Source organism: Homarus americanus, unplaced genomic scaffold, assembly GCF_018991925.1.
Source record: "Homarus americanus isolate GMGI-L3 unplaced genomic scaffold, GMGI_Hamer_2.0 scaffold23617, whole genome shotgun sequence".
Lineage (NCBI taxonomy): Eukaryota > Metazoa > Arthropoda > Malacostraca > Decapoda > Nephropidae > Homarus > Homarus americanus.
In genome coordinates this window covers 1995678-2020725 of record NW_024720711.1, presented here as the reverse complement: position 1 = coordinate 2020725, position 25048 = coordinate 1995678, and the positions used below count along the sequence as shown (strand labels likewise).

The 25048-nt window shown below is 36.7% G+C and overlaps 1 protein-coding gene and 1 long non-coding RNA gene across 7 annotated transcripts in view; one reads left to right on the top strand and one right to left on the bottom strand.

The window, feature by feature from the left end:
- The window catches only part of LOC121860727 (tubulin alpha-1C chain-like), a 52510-nt gene extending 28114 nt beyond the window's left edge, over window positions 1-24396 (top strand). The window contains exons 10-11 of one of the 5 annotated variants that reach the window (XR_006087917.1): window positions 23-199; window positions 21293-21400. Coding sequence is in view for 3 of the 5 variants with exons in the window: in XM_042358054.1 (XP_042213988.1) it covers window positions 23-141 (119 nt within the window). In the remaining 2 variants the exon portion in view is untranslated. Of the gene's footprint in view, window positions 1-22; window positions 200-12287; window positions 14798-21292 lie in introns of those variants that run through there. The other 4 variants (XR_006087918.1, XM_042358054.1, XM_042358055.1 and 1 more) reach the window with 4 other exon arrangements.
- LOC121860731 lies at window positions 10832-21418 on the bottom strand. Of its 2 annotated transcripts, none has more exons than XR_006087920.1 (2): window positions 21284-21418; window positions 10832-12143 (listed from the first exon to the last, which is right to left on the bottom strand). It is a non-coding gene; the product is annotated as an uncharacterized LOC121860731 (long non-coding RNA). The 2 variants fall into 2 exon arrangements; XR_006087921.1 differs by lacking the exon at window positions 10832-12143 and adding an exon at window positions 12218-12505 and having other exon boundaries at window positions 21284-21415.
- Window positions 24397-25048: the final 652 nt, after the last annotated feature.

Genomic DNA, 25048 nt, shown 5'->3' with positions numbered 1-25048 from the left:
GTGTTATTCCGTGGCCCCATAGGAGAGTTTACCGAGGCCAGAGAGGACACTGCTGCCTTAGAAATGGACTACCATGAGGTGGAGTCGAGCGCAGCTGAAATAGATGATGATGATGAGGTTCTAGTAGACTACCTCCACTGATCTGCATCATCTTCCCTCTGCTCCCTCCTCTCATGCTTAATAGAAGTATGATTCAATGGTGATTTGAGATTATTTCTTACTTCCCCCACTGTAGGATTGTACATTAGCCTTGTTCTCAGCCAAGTCCACAAGTCCACTGGTAATGCTATGCTTTAACTTAACCTCATTCTCAGCCATGTCCACAGGTTCACTAGTAATACTTTATACTTCATCCTCTTCACTGCTGATTTGTTTGTTAGCCGTTTAGATGGTCAATTATGTCTCTGTTACACCCTGTTGGCATGTACTGGTTCCATGGTGTATCTGTACCTGTGCCAGTGTTGGTCAAGTTGGTCTTTAATGAGCTCACATATGGTGCTGCTATACTGTAACTTAACCTCATTCTTAGCCATACCCACAGGCCCACTAGTAATGCTATTGTTCTTAATGTTTTACAATCAAGATCATATCTTGTTTTTCTCTCAGATGTGTTGTTTATCACTTTGTCTACAATGTCCAGTGAACTTTTTTTTCAGTAAAGCTAGATACCTTAAGCAGAATCCTTGTCAAACACAGTTGTTATCAAACTTCATTACACCATAATATATACAGTATATCTTTTTGTTTGTGTATCTTCTCCTCTTCCTCTGTTACCCTCTTAATTCATCTTCTCTGTTTGCACACTGACTTATCTCCTTATGTCATGTGATGCCTTCTCCACTCCCACAGCACAACTGATATAGGTTTTCTCTCTCCATCATCCATTTAGCACATCAGAGAGTCATCCATCCTTACCTCTCATTTACCATACAGTACAGGTTATGGAGCACAGGGCACTCAATTATTGTGGTGATACTTCAGTTATGGGCTTTTCCTTTTACCCTTCTTGCCGATAGCTTCACTGTACATCCACTTCTTTCAATGTTTTAGTAGCTTTTAATCATAAAAGGAACAGTTTAATTTATTGATTATTATTGTACAGTTTTAACAAGAGAGTTAAATTCAATAGTATTGTACCTAACAAGTTTGTACTGTACTAGTAATCTATATGAAATGCATGATATTTGCTTTGACATAAGAGTTGCTAAACATTATAATGGATAATTAAAAAGGGCATGTGTATCATGTTAACATTGTCTATACAATATTCTTTACATGGTGATCAGTATCAAGTCTTCATATTATCATGTACTGTGCAGTATTATGTATTTTTGGTGCTGTTACCCCCACGTTACACCAATCTGACTACGTGAAACCACTTTCACCAGAAGAGAATGAAACAAAATTACATCCAGATCAGGATCTCTACCCATAAATTACTGTATAACACAAAAGCATACCGAGGCAAATAGTGTACATAAAATACAAAATACCACAAATCTTGAGTCTCTTTCATAAAATATTTGTAAATTCACTGAGAGACTAATTACACAACACGTTATTACAAACGAACCTGACCCAGTCTCTGTTAAATAAACTTATCTTAAAAGTACAGAATTCCAACAGGAGTCCAACACGGGAATAATACAGGGAGGGAGGCTTCACACACGAACTTAGGTTCAATGAGTGTCAGGAGGAGTCAACAGAGCTTCCGTTGGATTCACAGGGTTTATATATGGCAGAGAGACGTCTGAACTCCAGCTTGTCCTTGGCTTCCGCAATAAACTTTCAACAATCGGGAAACACATGCAGTTCCTAAAGCCAGTTGACAGACGCAATTGAACATACGCTCATTCATGCACGTTTGCTCCTTGCTTGCTCATATCAGGGCAGATAAAATGTTTTGATGATGTACTGCCAGAAAAAAAATTACTGGTCAAGAGTAATTTACAGTAAGCCTTTATTTCTATTTGCCATTCTGGGCTGGAGTTACAATATGCAGTATTGTCACCTTAAAACCAAGTTTGTATCATGAAGGTGAAGTACGCATAATTAAAACAAGTTGGCATTATATTTTGGCCACCACTTCATTGCTGATGCCCTGAATAACATCACCAACCATCAGGGCATGCCGATGCTTTATGCCAAATACAGCACCAGAGAAAGCTGGGCCAGGGTGTTGTTAACTTATAAATTATATAATGGTATTGCAGGGTACAAGACCAAGCTAGAGATGAACTGGACACAGGTTCTCTAGATCACACTTGGTTCAGCTGTGTTATAAGTTTTTTTAATGTTCACTGTATCAATAGTTTTCTGGCTAAATTCTGGGATGCCCTTGTAGGCTGATGGAGGGTGCGTTGTGGGAGACAAATCAAGGTTCAGTTACTCAGCCATAAAAAATACGGTATTTGAAATTCGAGATACACGTCTGAGAACTAAAGTAGAATAACTCGAGCTCCTGTTTAACAAACTTTAAAATTTTTGATAATACAATTACTGTTTTTAATTTCTCTTTCTTTCTCTGTTAAACTGTACTGAGATGATATTTCAGCCTTAGATAATCTACTTACTTGATACTAATTAACTATGTTCAATCCATATTTTCATTATTATGGTTCATTTTTCCAGCTGTCCCCTAAGTTACTCTTACATACTCTATTTTGGTTTGTCCTTTTACAATTACTTTTACTCATGTGCACTTGTGTATGTTCCAAATTACAGTACAGTACTATTGTATTATGGTTACTTGACCTTCTTATGCACGTATGTACCCTTTTGCATGAAGCTGTATGTCTTCACAATTGACAACACTAATTATATATCACCCATGTATCCTGTCTTCATTAGAACTTGTATCTTTTATAAATTGACCATCACTTTTTTTTGGTCAGGTAGGGAACTGTATACCTGCACTTGTATACCCAAGGGAACATGTCACACACTATCTTTATGACTGTTCTGATCTAGTGAAGAGTGACAAAACATACAGGCAGTGTGGACTCTCTCTCACCAGGAGTTTAAGATAAATGAACTTATATTTGTTTTGTTTTTTAACTACACTACAACAATATTTATCATGTAACTGGAAATTCAATATAACTGAATAAGAGATACAAATCACTAGACTTTTTCATTTATTAATTTGTAATAATGAATTAATATACATTATTGGAAAATTTATATACTATAGTAATGTCATTCATTTATCTCAGACTAAGGTGTGAAAATTGTGTGGAATACATTTTCTAGGATGATTTCAGTACTGTATAATCTAATAAGTTTGTCTTTACTGATAAGGAACACAGAAAGACTTACAAAGGTCAAAATTATTAAAAAATTTACAAAGCCACCAGTAATGTATTTTTAACTTGAATTTGGTTACTTAAAAACTTACCAAGAATGTGAACATGGATAATGTGTGAATGAAAATACAAGATTATTAATATTTGTAACTAGAGGATTGTTTACGAACTTATCTAGCCATGATTATGTGAGTATACCTACTGAACTATAGTATATGTATATATACAGTATATATATATATACATACAGTATAAACAACATGAAAAGTAGGATGGACAGGTTGTTCTTCCTGTTTGAGGATGTGAGTGCATACATCACTGCTCTGCTTCCCTTGCTGATCCTCTTGCTGGCTAAGTTCAGTTGACATAATTTTTGGTGTTAAGTTTAAGTACACTTTTGTATTGTGATTTTTTTGATGCATATTAGCAATTATTTATTATTGTTTATGTGTACAGTATATGTTAAATTGCGGAAGTATTTTGTGAGTACCTGTACTGTACAGGTAGTTCAAATGTAACATAGACTTCTAACTACATTTTATCATACTGTATTTTAGTGCAACTTGTATATTCTGTACTTTTAAATATTGCAAGACTTTGAATTATTACTGTATTTCAGATTTTTGAGGAGTTATTTGTTATGATGATGTTGGTTACTATAGAATTATTTCTTTCACTCACAGGACTTTTATGTTCCCAAGGATAAAGTATTGTAGAGTTTGTGAAGTCCCATTATTGTGGCTTCAGAGTGACAAGACAATGCTTGTGAGATTATCTTATACAGTTCTCAGGTTGACGAGGTTTCTGTTTCTACTGATCTTTTTCACCCCTGGTCAGCTCACTAGTCAGTTGAGCAGTTGGTCTGTTCTGTTGCACACTGCTGGCAAGTATTGGCTCTTGAAGGTACCTGAACATGTGCCGGTGTTGGCTAAGTCTTATCCTAAATGAGATTACACTCCAAAAACGATGACTATGGCAATTTTCTGTACTTGTGGCTTCATTAATCTGGGGCTGTGACCTCTAGTGGGGCAGCCATTTGCCAGCTCCAGGTATGAACACTCGACTAAGTAATGTCCTCTGAGGAGTTTATAAACTTCTATTACATTACCTCCTTGCCCCTCTACAGAATAAATTAACTGAAGGCATTCTAATACGTACATACATATAACTTGGCTTTATTGCTATGAATAAGAAAGACTTACCACAGTACTGTATCCAGACACTCCCCAGGTTTTGGATTTCTGACTTCATGGATTCAAAAGTAAAAAAAAAAGTACTCTCTCATAAGTCCTATTATAAGTGAATGCCAAGTAATTCCTGTGCCAAGTGGGGATATTTCCAACCATACTCTGCCTGTGAGCTTTATGTTATACAATATTATGGTTATTTTTTACTTAGTTACATACACACTCAATCTTACATATAGAACATGCGCCCCCCCCCCCCCAAAAAAAAACCAACAAAAAAACAGTAATTATCATAAAGTATTACGTAGTTTTTAACTCGGTTACATACAGAAAGTGCAAAAAAATAAATAAAATGGATAGTGTACAGTAATTATCATAAGGTATAAACATTTAAGTATTTATAGGCTTCCACCATAATACTATGTGGTAAGTGTGTGGAAGTCAGAGGGTCCATGGCACAGCACCATTGCTAGCTAAGGCAATCACCAGGGGTGACTGCGACGCAGTTTGAACACTAACTTGTATAATTTTTGCTCTCTTTATGCTTTCATAAATGCTCTTTATATGCTTTGTTATTGATGTTCATTTGCCTACAGTTTTAAGTCTTAATGTTACAGTGTACAGTTAAAGCTACTTTTTAGGGTGAATCTAGTGATCTTCACAGCCAGTTACAGAGGGTTTACTGCACATTTTTAGATAGTAGAAGTGTGGTAAAACTAAGACTGGCAGAATATCGGCAAAATTCTGGCAAATATAATAAGGCACAAGACTAAAAGTGAAAAGAATGCAACACAGCACAAGACAGAAGCAAGTCAGAAGTATTAACAGACAGAAATATTATAGTTGGTGGGAAGAATGTTGGAAGATATTGTACTGTACTGTGATGAGTGCATCAGGTGAATGTGTCAGCAAGAAGAGTTGTTGGTCAAGGATTAAAGAAAATACCAATAAGATCTTTAACGATCAGAAACAAGAAGTAGGAGGAAGTCCGTTCACGGAAGACCAACAGAAGAAAACTTGAGAGGAGGCATGACACTGACCCCTGGAGAAGGATTATTTGGTAAGGAGTCTATATTGTACGTACTGTACTGAAGTATAACTGTAGTTTTTCCTGTACTGTAGTATGTAGTACTGTATTTGGCTGTAGTATGAGCAAAAAATGTGTTTGACTAGTGTTCATGGATGTACTGTATTTCTATTCTTTATAAAATGGTTTATATAAGAAAGCCAAACTACTTCACACTCAAGATTATGAACTGATTATACCATATTTTTTATTAATTATACCATTTTTTTTTATTTATAGAAACTGAAGCACACTTTTTTAGTTACCATAGTAGTACAGGTAGTAGTTCTATGTTGGAAAGATCATGAAGTAATTAGCATAAACTTTTATTTACAGGTTGACCTCTATTTATGATCTCCTAATCTACGATAATCCGCATTAACGATGGTGATATATTAAGACCACCCCCCCTATTTGTGATGTAAACAAACTTGCATTACCAATATTCATCATTCCGCCAACTCGGCAAATGGAACGCAACACTCACTTCATATGTAAGCTGAGGCTCCATTTACCAGAACTCCGCCTTGTGGCCATCTGGTGAACTACAGTCTTGCCATTGTTTCTTCTTGGTTACATGTGTGTAAGAAATGGACCTCTCTCTCTCTTTCTCTCCTCCATCACTCTCTCTCTCTCTCTCTCCTCCATCACTCTCTCCCCTCCATCACTCTCTCTCCCTCACTCTCTCTCCTCCATCACTCTCTCTCCTCCACTCTCTCTCCCTCACTCTCTCTCTGTCACTCTCTCTCTTATTCTCTCTTTGTCACTCTCTCTTATTCTCTCTCTCTCTCTCTCTCTCTCTCTCTCTCTCTCCAGTAAAAAGGACATCACTAAAGTTCACATTGTACTCTGTTTTAGTGACTGTGAAGTGCCTTTGCTCTGATTCCCCACCCAGACAATGGGTGACCTGACATTGCATCTGAAGGTCAAGTAATATGAGATCACCAATCCCTCACCCCACCTCCACTGCAAATGAGAGAAGAGTTTATATACAATGGGTAAACCTGACATTGCATCAGGTTAGGTCAGTAACTCGAGACCCACTAATCCCCTACACCTCCATGACTCGTGTTAAAAGACGTAAAAAGTGATTAGAGTTGTGTTTTACATTCAACAGATTGGACAGTACTGTATACTTGTTATACTTTAGCCCAAGATGACAGTAGTAATATACATGTACATCATTTGTGTTATTTATAATATGCATATTGTATGTGTAAAGTAGTGTTTGCATAAATAAATACAGTACAGCTATTGTGTCTATTTGTGTGAGATATGTCACTTAGACTTGGGAAAATTTTCTCCAGTACATGGTGGAAAATTCTACTGTGACACACAGCTCCATTCACGAGGTGCATCGCACGCCAGTATCATATAGATATTTAGTTTTTTAAACATATTTATTTAACAAACCTTTCAGATAAATTATTTACGATTATTTTACTAAAAAAACGTTGTTTCTAAGTTAATTTGAACTGATTTTATAGACTTCAGTATCAACATTTCTTACATTTCTTCATAAAGGAATTGAGTCCCCCATCATTTTATCTTGTCAAAATATTTTGTTTAGGAATTTTTTATTGAAACTGGCTGGTACCAAATTCATGTCTCTAACACAATTAGAACAGGTGCTGTGAATAAAAGTTTATACACTTTTTGCTAGCCAAAATTACAGTACATTTGCTACTTAGCTTTCGTCTTAATTCAAGATCTCTTCTTGTCATGAGACCCACTAATCCCCCACCCTAACGGTGGGTGACCAGATATTGCATGAGCCCACTAATTCCCAATCCCATCTCTACTTGACATTGATCAAGTCAGATCAATAACATGAGACCTACTAATCCCCTACCACATTTCCATCACCATATTTGATACTTTTTTTCATAAAATAACAGAGTCCCCATCATTATTGTTGTATTTTTGTGACCGAAATGAGTAATTTATCTATGAAAATGTCTGGCAAGCATTTTGCTCACCATCTTTAAGGCCAGGATGAAGGCTACACATCCAGTTCCCACACTTCAGACTCCCCAAAGTCTGTGTGGGACTTAGGTTGATGTCTCCATTCCACCTTAAGAGTCCCCTTAGCCTTGAAGGGGACATATGATGACGACTAGACTTGTTCTTAAAGATGTGGTGAGTGTTGTTTAATTGTGTTGTAATGCTACTGTAGTAGTATTTTAGGATTTTTTTTTTTTTGTGATACATTGGGTGTCTGACTGGCCAGGAACCTATCCCACTGAACCCCATGTTATAATGAACCCGATTTACAATATTTCTACTTGTGATGGGATTTTCAGGAACCTCCCCCATCACAAATAACTCTGTATGTTGCCTAAAATGTGTACATAAACAAAAAACAGGTTGTCTGTGCCAGTGATCATTACATAATGAGCTGAAATGCAGATTACCCCGGAAACACCCATGGATAACTCCATTATACACAACAGATTTAAAGCTGTTGGATTTGGCCAGTCTCCCCCACTTTGTTCTCTAATTTCTAGCTTCCTTGAGAACTGATCCATGGCAGCTGTTGTCGGGGGATCAATCTCTCGCTCTTTCTCTACCGAAAGTGGTATACCACAGGGTTCTGTTCATTCACCTACTCTCTTTCTTCTTTTTATCAATAATTTACTTCAAACTAAGACTAATTCTATCCATTCTTACGCTGATGATTCTACACTTCACATTTTCCCTTCCTCCTAATTCTCAGACTAGATCTGTTTCTCGAGCTGATATCATTTCATTTATCATTGCGGATCTGTGCAGCATCTCCGAATGGGGAGGTAGAAACTTGGTTAAATTCAATAGTAATAAAACTCAGTATTTACCAATTACACTTTCCAAAGTAGATGATCTTCCACCGATCACATTTCAGGACGCAATCATTCTGCTAAGCTCAAAAATGGATATACTAGGCCTCACCACATTGCTAAAGCTGTCTCCTGAAAGCTGGGAATGCTGTACAGATACCATAGCTACTTCACACCTGAGTAGTTGCTTTAAGTTTATAAGGGATTCATTCGTCCTAACTTGGAGTACTGCTCTCATATCTGGGGTGGCTCTTCTTCTGTCCAACCTTTTGATAGGGTGGAATCAAAGGCATTGTGTCTTATTGACTCTCTTCCTTTAGTTGATAATCTTTCGTCCCTTTCTCTTTGCCTCATTTTTGCTTCACTCTCTCTCTCTCTTTTACAGGTACTTTAACGGGCAATGTTCGGTGGATTTGGCTTCCTGTGTACTGCCGGCAAGGCCGTGGGCTCGTAACACTCGTCTTGCCCGTGATGCCCACTGTTTCTCTGTGGATGTCGGTCACACAAGAATAACCCATTATAGTACATCCTTCTTTCCTCACACAGCCAAACTGTGGAATGCTCTGCCTTCTTCTGTGTTTCCATACTCATACAATCTGTCTCTCTTTAAAAAGCCAGTTTTCCGGCATCTTCCTGGTGTAGATCAAAACTTATAATCTTTTTCTTTTCTATTTTTAATTTTGTTTTACTCTTATTTTTTTGCCCCCAAGGCCCCGTTGTGGGTCGATGACCTGTGCCCGGGTGGGCTATTCCCCGTAAAAAAAAAAATTATTGGCTACGCCTTTGTAGTCTAACAGTCATCATATTATTGCATCACCTTTATTGGCTGGTAAAAGTTTACTTTAATGCCATAGCCTATTTGGCTTTGGTAACCCTGTCGCCTTATTTTTTACATTTTATAAATAGAAATGTTAGTAGGATGTGTTACTGTACAGGTAGTTCTGCTATAACGCGATAATTGTGTTCTTGTAAAATATCGTGTTATAGAAAATCGCGTAATAGAAATAACAGGGCTTATGGAGAAAATAGGGTTAGGTGCAGATTACTCGAAATCGAAAAAATTTAGTAGTTAGCCTAACACAAAGGATAGCACAGTCTAAATAAATGTTACATTCATATCTAATAATGAAATCATACAGTAAATGTAACACTTTACTTGATGGGGGAGAAGGGTGATTTTGAGGTTGATAAAATCGAGCTTCTCTTCAAGTGTTATATCCTTTCTTTTACGATCATCACCGGGAATTCTATCACCAGAACGCTTCTTGTTGATATTCTTCTTTACTATATTCACAGTTAATACAGTGGGGTATGCTATAACGAACGGATCCTACTACGAATATTCCTATAACGAACGGTTTTACCTATAAAATTGAGAATGCTATAACGAACGAAACTCCTACAACGAACATTATTTAATTTTTTTTTTTTTCTAATTTATTGTTTTTTTATTACAAATATTAATGATATTCTTTATTTCAGGGGTTTAGATGCATATTTATGCACTTTTTTACAATTTTTACAATTTTATATTATATTTTTCAGTGTTAAGTGGTTGTATTTGGGGGCCTGGAACGGATTAATCCTATAACGAACGAATGCTATAACGAACAAGGTTCTAGAACCAATTAGATTCGTTATAGCATACCCCACTGTACCACAAAATTGGAGAAATAGTAAGCAAAAATCGCGTTATAGCAAACAAGCGTTCGCTTTATACAAATATCGTTCCTAATTCATAAATCGTGTTAGAGCAAATTCGCGTTATCAAAACACGCGTTATAGCAGAACTCACTGTACATATTTTCCATATACCTGTACTAACACACACATAAAGCTTCGTTATCTTTCTTGACATTCACCAAATATTCTTACCTGTCATCTTTTAAGTTAAAATATTGTATCTTTAATTTTGTTCCCTGAATTTTGAGAGGAGTAAAGACCCTTGCTGTTAGCTCACCACAGTCTCTGCTGGACTCCATCACACATCACTGATTTAGATATGGATAATGTATACAGTACCTCTTACTTTGTACTTACTTACCTAAAGGTGGCCAAGACAGAGAAGGCCAATGTCCTGTGTAGGATTCCTCCTTTGTTCTTGATAGTCTTGTCCAGAACTACTGTATTTTGAAGGCCAGTGCTGTTTTCTTTTCTACATCTTGAGCTGGTAGACAGTTCCATAGGTCTACCAGCTTCTGTATCAAGAAGTATTTCGTAATATTCTTCCTATATAACACATTGGTGAGATTGAAGATGTGCCCTCTTGAATTGGTGGTGCATGACAATCATGAAAATTTGCTTTGGGTTTACGACCTCCAACCCATTCAAGGTTTTGAACATCTCTGTGGGATCTGTCCTATTGTATCTTGTCTGAAGAGTTATCAGTCCTAAGGCCCTCAATTGTTATCCTACATACTTCATCATGGTTTACTGGGTATATCTTTCATAAGCTAATTATCTTATACAGTATTTAATACTTCTTACATCATACCACATAGATTTTACCCTTTACAGTATTTTGTATCTCTTAACAGTATTTTTTTATCTTTGCCTTGACTTTATAAATATACTTATTCATCCTGTTATTATTGTATATAATTACTGATGTGTCTATCATGTGTGTCTTCTTTGAGTTTCTTATTGCTCACTTTACTGCCTGTGTTCACCCAAGCACTATGTTATGGGTAATACCACTTTGATGTCCACTGCTTGCTGCTGAAGTACAGTATTTTACCACATTCATCACCTTCTCTGTGACAGCCAATGCCTTTCTGTTCTGCCATCTGTATCAAACAGTTGTAGAAAAGAGCAAACTGCTTGGTGGTTTCAATATTCTATGTTTGTTTATGAAATTATTTGTCACTGACATGTAATGCATATGTCAACAGTCCAAAATACAGCATTCTTTAATAGCTCATAATAATAGTACAGTACATCAAAATACAACATTCTTGAATAGTTCAAAATAATACTAATAATACAGTAGTACACTTAAAATATTTATACAATACAGTGTTAAGTTCATGTGTTATACTACTTTCAGACTCAGTGTTATAGTCTTTTTATGGTAAACTAGAGCAGTATTAAAATTCCCTTCATTCCCTCTGCTAACTGTGTATCATCTATATGCATGGGTGTCCACAGGATCTTATTTTCATATAAGAATAATAATACAGTAAACCCTTGCACTTCTGGACCTCTCTGATCCGGACCAATGTCTGAGGTGGCAAATTCCTATCCGGTCTCTCCCTCTCAGTCCGTATGCCGTGTTTACTCCCCCCACTGCTAAAATGGACCCAGTCCGTGTCATCTGCTGGGCCAATGCTTTTTCCTGCATGGCTGAATAAATAACAGTAAGGCATACTACAGTAATATGTGTGTGATTTGTCTTAAGTTGTTTCCCTGGCCTCCAATTGCTAAGAAAGCTTAAAGAAAGAGGTACTGTTAGTTCTTACCTCATAAAGCAGAATTTTCCTTCCAGAGGCCTGTTTAATTTGTTGGCATTATTACATCTGATACAATGGTGAGTTCATCCTGTGCTGATGTGCTTGATTGCTAGTGGTAACATTCTTCTTTTCACACACAGCTGTGCCACCTACCAGTAGAAATGAATGATCGTTTCATAGGTCTTGTCTGATATCCCATGATAGCCATAAAGGAAACTCAGAGACCACTTTACCGCTGTCTTAGGTCCTGTCCTGTTCTCTTGATACAAGACCTGATAATGATAGGCTTGTAGTTGTTGCTTGGACTCATGCTCTTGTGGCTGTTATTAAATAAAGAAATGCATACCAATAATATTAATAACTTGTTGATGGAATTAAAGTACGCCCAATTGCAGACAGTAAACATATTTTATTTAGAATTTTCCAACTGAATTCTCAACATGAAGTTATTTTGTTGTCCACAGGAGAGTTTTCAGAAGCCCAGGAGAACTTGAGATTACTTGAACAGGATTACAGAGACGTAACAGACAGTGCCCAAGATGAAGGGGACTCTATTGACGAATATTAGATCACAGTGTATCACCCCTGGTGCTGACCATCTTCACTAGAAGTATTGAACTTCTTGAGTCTTGAGTACTGTACATGTGGTCTGGGTAGAGGCTGTACCTGAGCTGCCTCGCCACTGTTGGAATGGAAGTTATTGGACACAGCTATGCTATGACCTGATTCAACAAACCGTCTTGATGGACTTGAAGGGACTGAATTAGTTTTTCTGTTTTTTCAAGTGTAATCAGTTGGAAGTAATTTCATAGCAAAATTGTTGTGCATGTACAGTATATTAGTGTTTGAAGATATATAAATCAATCAGTCAAAAGGTACATGTTAGTGTGCAGTTTACAGTGACAGATGTGTGAGTGATGGAACTTGACTAAATAGATTACAGTACTGCACTGTACAGTGAAGCTCCAGCACATTGGGGAACAATGGGTGAGCTGAAAAGTAGCAACAGCAGCAGTTGTTGTTGTGAAAGAAGATACTCAGCATTAAAATCAAAATAAATCAGCAATAACCACATGAATATTATAGGTAGGTAGACGAATATCTGTACTTTGGTACAAGTTTACTGTTGTGACTCATCTGACATTGATAGTCTAGTCCTGTAATATAAATTATGGGGACCTCGCAAAATACCTAACAATAAAAAAATTAAAGTTCAAGTCATGTACAGTACCCAAAAAAGTATTGCTAGCCATGGGGTCGATGTGGTCATGGTGTTTTGAGCAGTGTTAGTCCACTAGTTTCAGAACGGTTGGTACAGTCGACTCCAGGTTAGGTTAGGTAACACTTTCATGCACAAAAACTGCCAGAATTTAAAAATTACCCTAAATAAAAGTTTTATTCCTGCAAATATTATACAGTATAAATACTGTATTGTACATATGCTGTGTACTGTACATGTCAACACTGTATGCCAAGCCGACATACCAACTTACAATGATGCTGAGATGAATGTAACAAAACATTTCGTTGAGCATTTCATATCGTAAAGACAGAAAAAGTAACAATACTTTTGGGGGACTGTACAACAGGAGTTAATGTTTTACTGTTGTTACATATTGTTGAGAGAAACTAGGATGTTATAGTACTGTACAGTACAGGCATCCCCGTGTTACGGAAACTCTGGCTATGGAAATTCGCTCCTACGGATTTTGTAAATCACGACCAATAAATTCGGGATATGGAAAAAAAATTCGCCCTTACGGAAATTGGGTAAATTTTTAAGTTAATTTATTTTATTTTTTCATCAATATTATTAGAAAATTTTTTACAGAAATTATAAAATTTATTTCGTGTGGATTTCTTGGTGGTTGCTACAATACTGTACAGGGCGAGGCAGGAGCCAGTAGTGCCCCTCCGTCTCCCTTCCAATACCGTCTCCCTTCCAGTACCGTCTCCCTCCCAGTAACTCCGATTGCACCACCTCACCTAACGTAGCACTCAACGTTGTTTGTGGTAAGTTAAATTCAAGTGTTTTGTATACAGGCATTTATTATCATATTATATCATAAAATAATCAATGTATATGTTAAAAAAAAAAAAAAATTCATTCATAAATGTGCTTGTATTACGTCTTTTTCCCGAAAATATTTCCTTGGAAACGCATCTCCAATTATATAATGGAAGTCAATGGGAAAATTGGTTTCGCATTATGAAATTTAACATTACGGACAAATTTTCAAAGACACATACCTTCCGTAACCCGGGGGATGCCTGTATTAGATTTGATGATGACACTGGTCTGATCTCTCATTCACATCCTTCAGTGGTTAAGAATAGTCTTGCCAGAGTTTAAAATGATCATGTTAATGCAACACAAAAAGAGGTATACTGTACTGTATATGAATGGATATATACCGTAATAGCTCTGTAAAATCACCTTTGTGATCTGATCAAATTTTCAATATTGGATATTAGATATGTTCATATTTATTATTATTATTAATATTACAGTATTATTTAATTATACATTATACAGTATAACAGGAACACACCCCGCTAGTTGTCACTGACACTAACAGCTAATCCAGACAAGTATGGAAAATGGCTGTTTAATGTTGATGATGTTGAATACCTGTTTCAAGCAGCCAGTCAAAACCCAGTAACACCTTTTTTTGTAGAGAAAGATGGATGAAGAAGGTTAGTGGTGCAGGAAGGGCACTGATAGGTCAGAACTTGAAGAAGTGGAAGAGATAATAGTTGACTGGCTGACTGCCTTGCTACCAACTAGCTACAGTAAGACGAAAAAGAGGGTGAATGTGAGCAGTCAACAGTTTACTATAGATGGTTTAGAGGTGTTTGCCCTGTTGACTGTCCACCTTGTCATCACTTTTTAGACTGTTATCCTCTTCACCACTGATCTGTCACGTCTCTGTTACACACTGTTGGTAAGTACTGGGCATGCACCGGCTCCTGAATGTACCTGAACCTGTTCCAGTGTTGGTTAAGTCTGGTCTTGAAAGAGATCACACTCAGTGCCGTCACAACACTTTCTGGCATGTACTGGCTCCAGAATCTATCTGTACCTGCAAGTAGAGTGAACTACTCAGTTGAGTGTCCAAATCTGAATCTGGTGGATGCCTGCCCCACAAGGGGTTAAAGAAGCCACAAATCCTCAAAACTGTGAAGGCAAACTGTTTTGGAGCGATAATTGTAAACTCTTGGAACAATCTGCCAGAGAGTGTTGTGATAGCACTGAGTATGAGCTCTTTCAAGACCAGGCTTGTCCAACACTGGTGCAGGCACAGATACATTCAGGAGCCAGTACTTGCCAACAGTGTGTAACAGAGATGTGATCAGCTAATGAGCCGATCAGTGGCCAAGTTATTTTCCATTATCTGTAAGCTAGTTTATGTCTTCAAGGAACTTACTGAACATATAGTCATTGAACCATCATGCTTATAATTGTTAAGATTTAAGTCTTAATATATAACATCCAGTGAATGCTACTGGACAGTGGTCCCTTGGTTAACGAAAGGTTCGATTAACGAAATTTCGGTTTACGAATTACCTCCCATAAGGATCTTCAATTCAGTTAACGAACAAAACTTCGATTAACGAAATCCTTACAACAAACACGTTTTGTTGTGAGCATCAGCTGATCAGCTGATGGGCTAGTCTGCCAATTCAGTAATCTGTTCTATGTTTACATTCGTTTTCAGTGGAGTAAATATCAAGAAAGTTGTGCTCTTTAATATTTTTGCATTTCTTATGTTAAAATTATTAGTCATTTTAAAATTTAGTTAACATATTGATAATATATGCAGTACAGGGAACTAGTTTTTTGTGTACCCATCAACTGCTTGACTCGCCCACCAGGTGTCAGTTTGGCTTTGTTTACAGTGGAGTGAACATCGATTTTGTTGGTGTCTTGAATATTTTTACATTAAAATTATTGGTCATTCTGAAATTTAGTGAACATATTGATAATATATAGAGCAGTGCAGTGTTGATTTAAATAAAATAATCTTGAATTACACCCAGTGAACTTAAAATTTTATTGGTGAAATTACTGCATCAAGCATGGGTCCCCTGAAAGGCGATTTCTCCTCCATCCCCACTTCCTTCTCTTCTCCCTTCTCCTCCACCTTCACTTCTAAATCCCATCATCATCATCAACCAGGAACCTTCTAACATACACACCTCAAACTAAGTGTACTTAACTGCATTTTTTTTTTTACTCTGTATGTACTTTTCTGTGAGCTGGAACCAATTACCCAATATCCCATTGAAACAATGGATTCGGTTAATGAACGACTCTGTGGAACGAATTGTGTTCGTTAACTGAGGGACCACTATACTTGTTTGTATGAAAGGAAATCAGAATACAGTGATCATAATAAAAAATCAAAAGGTTAATCTTTAAGAGTATTTTCTATCAGTTTAGGCTAAGCTTAAGTGTAAATGTATTTTAACTTTCACAACAATCTCAGGCTAATCAAAGTTTCTAATTGCATTTATTAATTTAAGATGCATGCATTATTTAACTTAGGACTTGTTCTGAGAGTGAACATAATATTTGTTCTCTACTGTAATAGTTTGAATTAAGTTTGTTAGTTGTACATTAAGCAACCCCCTTTTGTATGTTAATAAGTTTGTGATAATGTACTGGTGTATGTCAAACCAGCACTCGGGTCACTTCTATCACTACAGTATAGTACTGTGCTGTGTTTCACTCTTTACAATTTAATTTATAACAAGTGGTCTTCCTACTTTATTATTATTATTATTATACTGTAATTATTATTATTACTTTATTATATGTTATCCTCTTTGCCACTGATCAACCTGTTAGCAATAGTGGGTAGTTGTTCACTTCTTTGTTACACACTATTGGCAAGTACTGGGCATGTACTATTAGTATTCAAAGTTATATGACAGAATGAATGTGCTAGTTCCAAAGTGATAATATGGGTCGGGTTAAAAGTTGTTGGTACACTACAGTGGTATACCCTGATGTTTCTTCATGTACTAACAGTGGGCAATAAAGTTCATAGCAAAGTAACAAATAAATGGACAAAATGCTAGTAACCTGATAAGTGGTATTGGTGGTGGGAGATTGAGAAACAAGAGTGGGTGAATGTTAGGTGGACAGGATTACTGTAAAGGTGAATTTGGGGTCTTGTGAATGAATACAGCCATAGCATACTTGCCTCTCACCACTGAGTCCCAGTTTGAATCCTCAACCGGGTCAGATCTTTTCTCTGGGTACTCCGATTACCTCCTGTACAGTACTAACACTTATGGACTGTCAAGGTTGTAAACAAAGAAACAAAGAAAAAATGATCACCTGAATGGCTTTACTGTAGTAAAATTATAAATTAAATGAAATTGAAAGAAAGGCATCTAAGGAACTGAGAAGAACCGTGATTGAAATGTCTGACCAATTTTATTAACCACTTGTATAGGGTATCCCCTCTCTGCTGACTAAAATTGTCAAGCATTAGCCAAATAAAATATTAAAAGTGGCATTCCCATAGTGAAGGGGTTGAAATAAAAAAGAAAAATTAAAGACAAGGGAGAATCAAGAAACTAGGAGTTCGGGATTCTTAGTCAAGTGAGGAAAGTAAATATGGATGAAATATTTTAAAACAATGAGCGAGAGGAAATGGATACAAGTATATAAAGGGTGAATTAGGAGGAGTTCAAGGAGATTGGAAATAGTATAGGAACACAATTCTAGGATAAGATGTGATGTGTGTTTGTACAAGAGACTTTGGACCACAGAACAGGAGGAATGAGAGGATGTCAGTGTTGTGCAATAATGGGTAAGGTCTTGATTGAATAATAAAAAAAAGCATCAGTAATTGTAATTATTATTATCAGTACTATTTTACTTGATATTGGTATAGTTACTTTTCTTATCATTATTCTTATTATTATTATTAATTACAGTAAACCCCCAATATAACAGACTAAATGGGGGGAGGCAGGTCTGTTAAAGTCGAAAGTCTGTTCTCTCCAGATCTGGAATAATAACGCACTTGGTCTGTTATATACAGGCTGTACCAATATAGTTCGAAGTAACCACATGGGTCACTTTTCACCACCAACGCTCACCATCACCACCAACGCTCACCATCACCACCAACGCTCACCATCACCACCAACGCTCACCATCACCACCAACGCTCACCATCACCACCAACGCTCACCATCACCACCAACGCTTACCATCACCACCAACGCTTACCATCACCACTCTCCATCACCACCAACAACATTCACCATCACCACCAACAACACTCATCATCACCACCAACAACACTCACCATCACCACCAACAACACTCATCATCACCACCAACAACACTCACCATCACCACCAACAATACTCACCATCACCACCAACCCTCATCATCACCACTAACATTCACCATCACCAACTGGTGTTTATAGGATGAGAATGAGCTCAAACTAGAGTGATGGAGTGGCGACCTGCAGATTAGCAGAATAAACAAAATCACTCGACACATTAGTAACACATATGGTACTGGTTGGTTGTAAGGGGAAGAGGGGTGAGATAAACAATGACCACTGCACTACCAGGATCACAAATATTCACTATAATATACTGAAATCACTCATATAAAAAGCGAGCATGACAAGTAAGTTGAATGCTACCGGGAATAATTTTACACGAGAGCGCTGATTGGCTGCGAGCATACATGGGTATGTTGCTCTCTTTGGCGGATAGACTGTAAAGAAACATGGCCGTTGTTGGCTAGTCTTGTAACTTCTGCCTTGTATTATGGATTTTCATAATTAATTTTTTTCTTGTAAAAAAATAACTCCAGGAGAGGACCAAAGAGCTCTACAATGAATCAGCACTATGCAGGTTGGGTTAAATGGGGGTATTACTGTAATTATTTGTGAGAAATTGGATACAAATGGACACGAGTCCGTAATTTTTTTACCATAATGGACCCGAGTCCGTTATTTTTTACTTTAACAAACCTGAGTCCTCAATACGGTATATGAACCTAGTCCGAATGAATCAAAGTGTCCGTTAAAGTCGAGGTCCGCTATAGATAGTGTCCGTTATACTGTATCGGGGGTTTAGTGTATGTTTTATTCACTGTAGTATTTAAGTCCACCAGGTACAGTACAAGTGTTAGAGTGAAATAACACTTATAAGGCAATAGACATCTAGTAATACACTTCCCGACAGCATTTATTCACAAATAACTCACAAAGAATGTCAACATTACCTAAGTAGTTTGTCAGTGTTAGAAATTGTCTAAATGTTTGAAAAAATATGTACTGTACTGTATTATTTAGGATGCTTTCCTTAGATGCTTTCAGAGGTCCTTCAGTGCAGTAGAGTTCAATGTGATAAAAGTAAAATGGTTTTTCAACACTTATGGTGGTATTAATATCCATATGTGTGTCTATAGGTCATGATTTTTCATAGCCATCTTAATAGAAATTTGTTTTAATTTGTTAAATTCTCTATCTTGCTTTTTCCAAACTATTAGAAATCGAATTGGGGGGTTGGACTGTGCAGTACAGTATTTGGAAAAACATTATTTTGGGGTTATTGATCAACATAAGTTTAATTGTATATTAACATTTTTTAGTAAATTATCATCACTGGTTTTCTCATGTCTCATAACAAGTTGGTTGTAGGCAAGAGGGAGTCTGAACTACCAGGTGATCCTTACCATCCTAACTACCAAAACTAAAATTTTCTAAAAAAGAAAAATACAGTATTGCAATGTTTCAGTTGTGTCAGTTGAAAATGCAGTGTTAATGGCATAAGTTGGCAACATAGCCAACTAGGTACAGGGGTATTGACTTGTTCAGCAACATCTGGAGTCAAGCTTATGTATCACCAAAGCATAAAACAAGCAAGACCTTGGTCCTCCTTCAACAGTTGGTTGTATGTTGACAGCTTTGTATTGCTGTTAGAGGTAGTAATTAAATAAATGCTGATGTGTTTGTACTATTTTATACATAATATTCTGGGGAGGAGAGGCACTGGATGAATCCTTCCTACTTACTGTAATAGTAGGGGGGGAGGGGGGGCAGTATTTAGCATGTCTCTACAGATGATTAAGTGAGCTCTGTAGGTAGGGATAATATGGTACATATCCCTGCATTCCCTGTAGAGAATCAGAAAATATAACAAATGTTTTCCTACTTCTTGTAGATAGGAAGATATATCTATTAACTGTCTTCACCCTACGTGTACAGGTGGATATGCCATATATTGTATACTGTACAACACTCTCATCCCTCAGTTCCTGTAAAATGGAATATGAATTTCCTGATCCCTTTACTTTCTGTAAGAGATGGACAATACTGTACTTGTACATCCAATCTGCAGCCTCCCTGCCCTACTATTATGTACTGTATATGAATAACCACTTGGATTTGCTATGGGAATAAAGAAATAAGCCCCAAAAGACTGTTACTTGGTTACTTTTGTATTTTTGATAAGCTAAAAATCACATACTGGTATGTTAATAAAAATATGAGATTTATACAGTAGTTCAAAATGATTTAGACATAATTTAGGTTCTATGTGTGTGCATATCACTTCAGTCTTGATGTAGGGAGTTTAACTTCTTGAGTGTCATAATCACAAATATACTCGTATGACTGAATGCTTACAGGGAAACTACATTTTTTTTTACTCTTCTTGGACTTTGAGAATATAAGGTCATGAAAGGTGTTCCTAAAGTCAGTTTATCCTCTTCCTCATCTTCTTACATCCAACCCAATTGTATAACTTGGCTATAGGAAGCTACAGGCTAAACTAATTCTTGGAACACCTTGTGTTGTTTGTTTCAGTGCTATAAATCGACTTTAAAAGCAAACAAGTTTATATTTTACTTCCATTATCCTACTTAATGTGTTGATGTAGGAAGGAAGAATCATGTACTGTACCTCTACCATTAGTAGATCTATCCTTGACAAAATTCTTCCCTGTTTTACCATACAGTATATAAGATTATGCAGAGGGAGAGAATGTATACCGTACATCAACAAGTAACTTTAATGTTAAAAGTGGAAGATATCTAATGGTCATTGGTATAATTTCATATATTTATGCTGGTATTGTGACCCCATGGCAACTAGCACTGCTGAGGTCTTAACTATTTATTTTAAATGGTCACCTGTGTTTGTTCAGTTCTTTTTTGTAACCAATGTATGTTTCATTTTCTGATTCATTTTCTCTGTGGGCATGTAGTCTTGTACAGTACTCTGGAAAACTAACTGGGTGGCTTTGTATGTTTTTTTTTAAGACTTAAGATAGTATACTTATACTAACTTTCAACTCCCATTTGTGTTCTTGTACCACTTCCTATGACCACTGTGTTGTTTTTCTTGTTTCCTTTAATTCGAACATTTTGTAAGGAAATGTCTCTCACTTGTTATATGCCTCTGATTAAATTTACCTTCTCTAGGAGAGTTTGCAGAAGCACGGGAGGATCTAGCGGCCCTGGAATTGGACTACCATGAGGTCGAGCAGTCTCCACCAGAAGACGAAGAATATGATGACAACTATTAAGTCTTCACTTCCAGCACGTGTGACAAACAACACACAGTCACTGGATTGCCCTCTTCCTTCACACAAACTGAAAATAAAGTCATCAGCATTCAGTGCACCTGATTGTATATAAAATTCCATTGCCATTTTCTTCAGCTATCTATTTTTCTAGCATAAAAGGCTTACTTTTTCCTGTGAAATTTGTTGCTACTTGTTTATTTAAAATACTTGGACAATAGATATGATTTATTGATGGATGGTAACATATCATGAAAAATTTTAATTCTTATATTGAACTATGATCATAGTTATCAATAAAGGTAAGTTTTAACATTTATTATCATCACTTCACTGAAAATATTTCAACTCACAACTATGGGACTTTTTTTTTTATATATGATATAGATTTCTTAAATAATTGTAATTGAAATATTTATTGTAAGTAGATTATTCCTCATACTCACAATGTCACATATATTACAGTACACTGTACATTATGATTACTGGGAAGATTAATATTAAATAAATTAGCACCTGTATTCACTTTTCCTGACTGACTGACTTCTTGTTGTAATGGTTAACAGAAAATTTTTCCATTCTCTGTTACCATCAACAAGAAATTTGATGCTTCATACTACTACTGTGCTGTATTCAGTTACAGCTCTACTGTACTAGTGATATAAATACATGACCTATTAAGGCACCTGATGTTCAGAGCCAAACTAAAAAAGTGTGATATTACAGGATATTAGGCGAGATTGGATAAAGTATTTAACACAGAATGATTGAAACTTTACAATATCTGTGTCTTTACTTTATCCTCTTCACCATTGGTTGGCATTCTAGCCAGCCAGGTTGTCAGTCATGCCTCTTTCACACACTGTTGGCAAATACAGTACTGTACCAGGTCCAAAATATACCTGAACTGCTGTGGGAGAATAAAGAGGACATCTTCCTCTTGTATTTGGCTCCTTTTAATTTTGGCCACAATCACTATTTTGTGATTTTCCATTAGTGAAGACATGTTGAAACAGCCTTTCATCTCCTTATTTTCTGGTTTCATTGAAGAAAGTGGTACTGTACCGATTTCATTTTGTGGCAGCCTAACCAATATGTAATAGTCTTCAGCAAATGTTTAAAGTGTTGCTCCAGAATACTTGTCAGTTAAAACCATGGTGATAGTCAGTAGCTGCTTTATGCTATATCAGAGTATTTTAAACAGGGTTACTGTTACTTCTTAAGGTGAAGTACAGTACAGTATTGAGCATCAGTCATACATGGGGAACTTGGAGGTACAGGTCTCAGACAAATGATAGTGAGCCAAGATACACATTAGTAAATTCTCATGTGTTTAGCAGTGTGTTGGGAATTTTTAGTGAGGGACACTGAAGTCATGAGTCTGAACATCTCCCTAAATGTTGAATCAACCAACCCAATTGTGCAAAATGTGTGTGATCAAATGATAATTATTATTTTAATATGAAAGGGTCACAAACATCATTTTCACATTTGACTTGATGAATCTAACTACAAAGTGTCACAACTGCAACTTGCTGGGTCACAGGTGAGACAGGTCATGTAAGGTCAGTGTGGGACAACAAGTGTTGATAATTGGGATACTGTACTGGGTCAGGCAGGTAATTTGAGGTTATGGACAATATTAGCATGTTTCCTGTGGTGAACAAGTTGTGTGAGGTCAGTACATGCCCAGTATTTGCCAACAGTGTGTAATAGAGACGAGACCGACCACTCAAATGGCCAATTAGTGGCAAAGAGGATAAAGTAAAGTACTGTACAGGTTAAAGATCAAGGAGGGGTAAATAATCATGCCTTTGTCACTGGCTTTCTGGGTACATTTCTTTCCAGGATATTTTTCAGAAACAACATGTTACTAAAAATATTAATAATAATAATAATGTAAAGATAATTTTTATTCAGTTTACAGTTGTCGGCGTGCAGTTCAACATGTGTATACAATGCAGGTAAACAGTGTACATAGACCTTGGAGGTAAAATATATGTACCACTTCCAATGTACCTAGATGGTGCAAGTACTGTATATAACAATAGTAAACAGCAAGGCAATTTGATGAAGGCTAGCTGACAAAGCCCTTAGATGTTTATTTCTATGGTGCTTTTTTCTCTGATGTAGGGATTCTTGACCACTTCATTTCCAATCATTAGCTAAATTTGTCTTGCGTCAGCCCCCCCCAATCCCTCCCCCTCCAGCACAGTAGAAGTTGTTCACATAAAATATGTAGGATAATTCATAATTGTGGACAAATAGCAAAGAATGATGTAAGTTTGTTGAGGGTCTCAGAGGCTTAACCTGATGTTAACTTTAACCAAATCAAAGCATTGCCATCACTCATAATATTGTGAATTTTATTACAGATCATATGTTTCAGATTGTTTTCTACCATATAAAACGCACAGACAATACTAGTAGACCAGCCTCAGTTCCTAGTATAAGGTAGGGTACGTTTCTTTGTATAACTTTTTTAGTTTTTGATGAATTATAGAGCTTGTCATTCATTATGTAAATCCAATTGTTTTATGTTATTATAGAAGTATATATACTGGTGACTTTAATGACACTCCCCTTCACACTGTCTGTGATACAATCTGTCCATGAATTGAGGTGTTGCCCAAAGTAAAAGCGTAAGTGCCAGTCTGATGTTTCGAGATATCTGTAATTAAGGCTTACATGTGCCTCGTGGAGATAGGCATTCTGCAGATTGTAGTCACCTGGTTTCCAAAAATCATCATGCACCATTTAACCATTTTGATGTCTCTTTTTCGATCTTCTCAAAACATTGCCATTATTAGGTACAAGGGAGCCCCACACCAGCAGCTGCCACATGCTGTGGTGTAAGCTATAGGTTTACAGTAAGTACTTATACCAACTGACAGAGAATTTAAAAAAGAGAATAGAAAAAATCTTATCTCAAATTTGCACATTTGGCACTTACACCCTTACTGTAGGTGATGCCTCAGTTGTTTAATAAAGTTGCAAAAATAATTTGATTGTATATAACCATCCTAATTGCAGTCTAACAAAAACAACTTGAAGAAGCAGCAATGGCATAGCAAGAGGAAGGGTGCAATGGGGGCATATACCCGAGGCACTGGGTTCATGGGGGGGCATCAAATTAACAACCAGAGTACTGTTCAGTACCAAGAATTTAGCCATTCCAATAAAGTTGTTTTTGTTATGCTTGACAAAAAAATACCTAAATTCTTTACAAAGTCCCTTTCCATAGGATTCAGTGCTTTTCTACACCCTGTGCCACTAATATTATTTGACCAACAGTTATCTTTCACATGAAAAATTCATGACAATATGGTAAAATACTGTACCATGGTAGGTAAGTTAATCAAAACTAGACTGGATCAACACTAGTGTGGGTACAGTTACATGTCTTGACATATCTCAGTGTACTAAATGACCACTCTACTTCACAAGTGAAGGCTGGAAGTGTCAAGGAAATCAGTAGGCCTTTTCAAATCGCAGGAAACAAATCGCACTGCTTCAGAAGATCTGTCAAGGACAAGGTTGCAATGGTGTAAAAGTTTCAGATTACCCCTCCCCCCCCCAGTTCAAGTTACTACTCAGTTGAGTGTCCATACCTGGAGCTGGCAGATACCCACCCCACAAGGTGTCACAGCTCAAG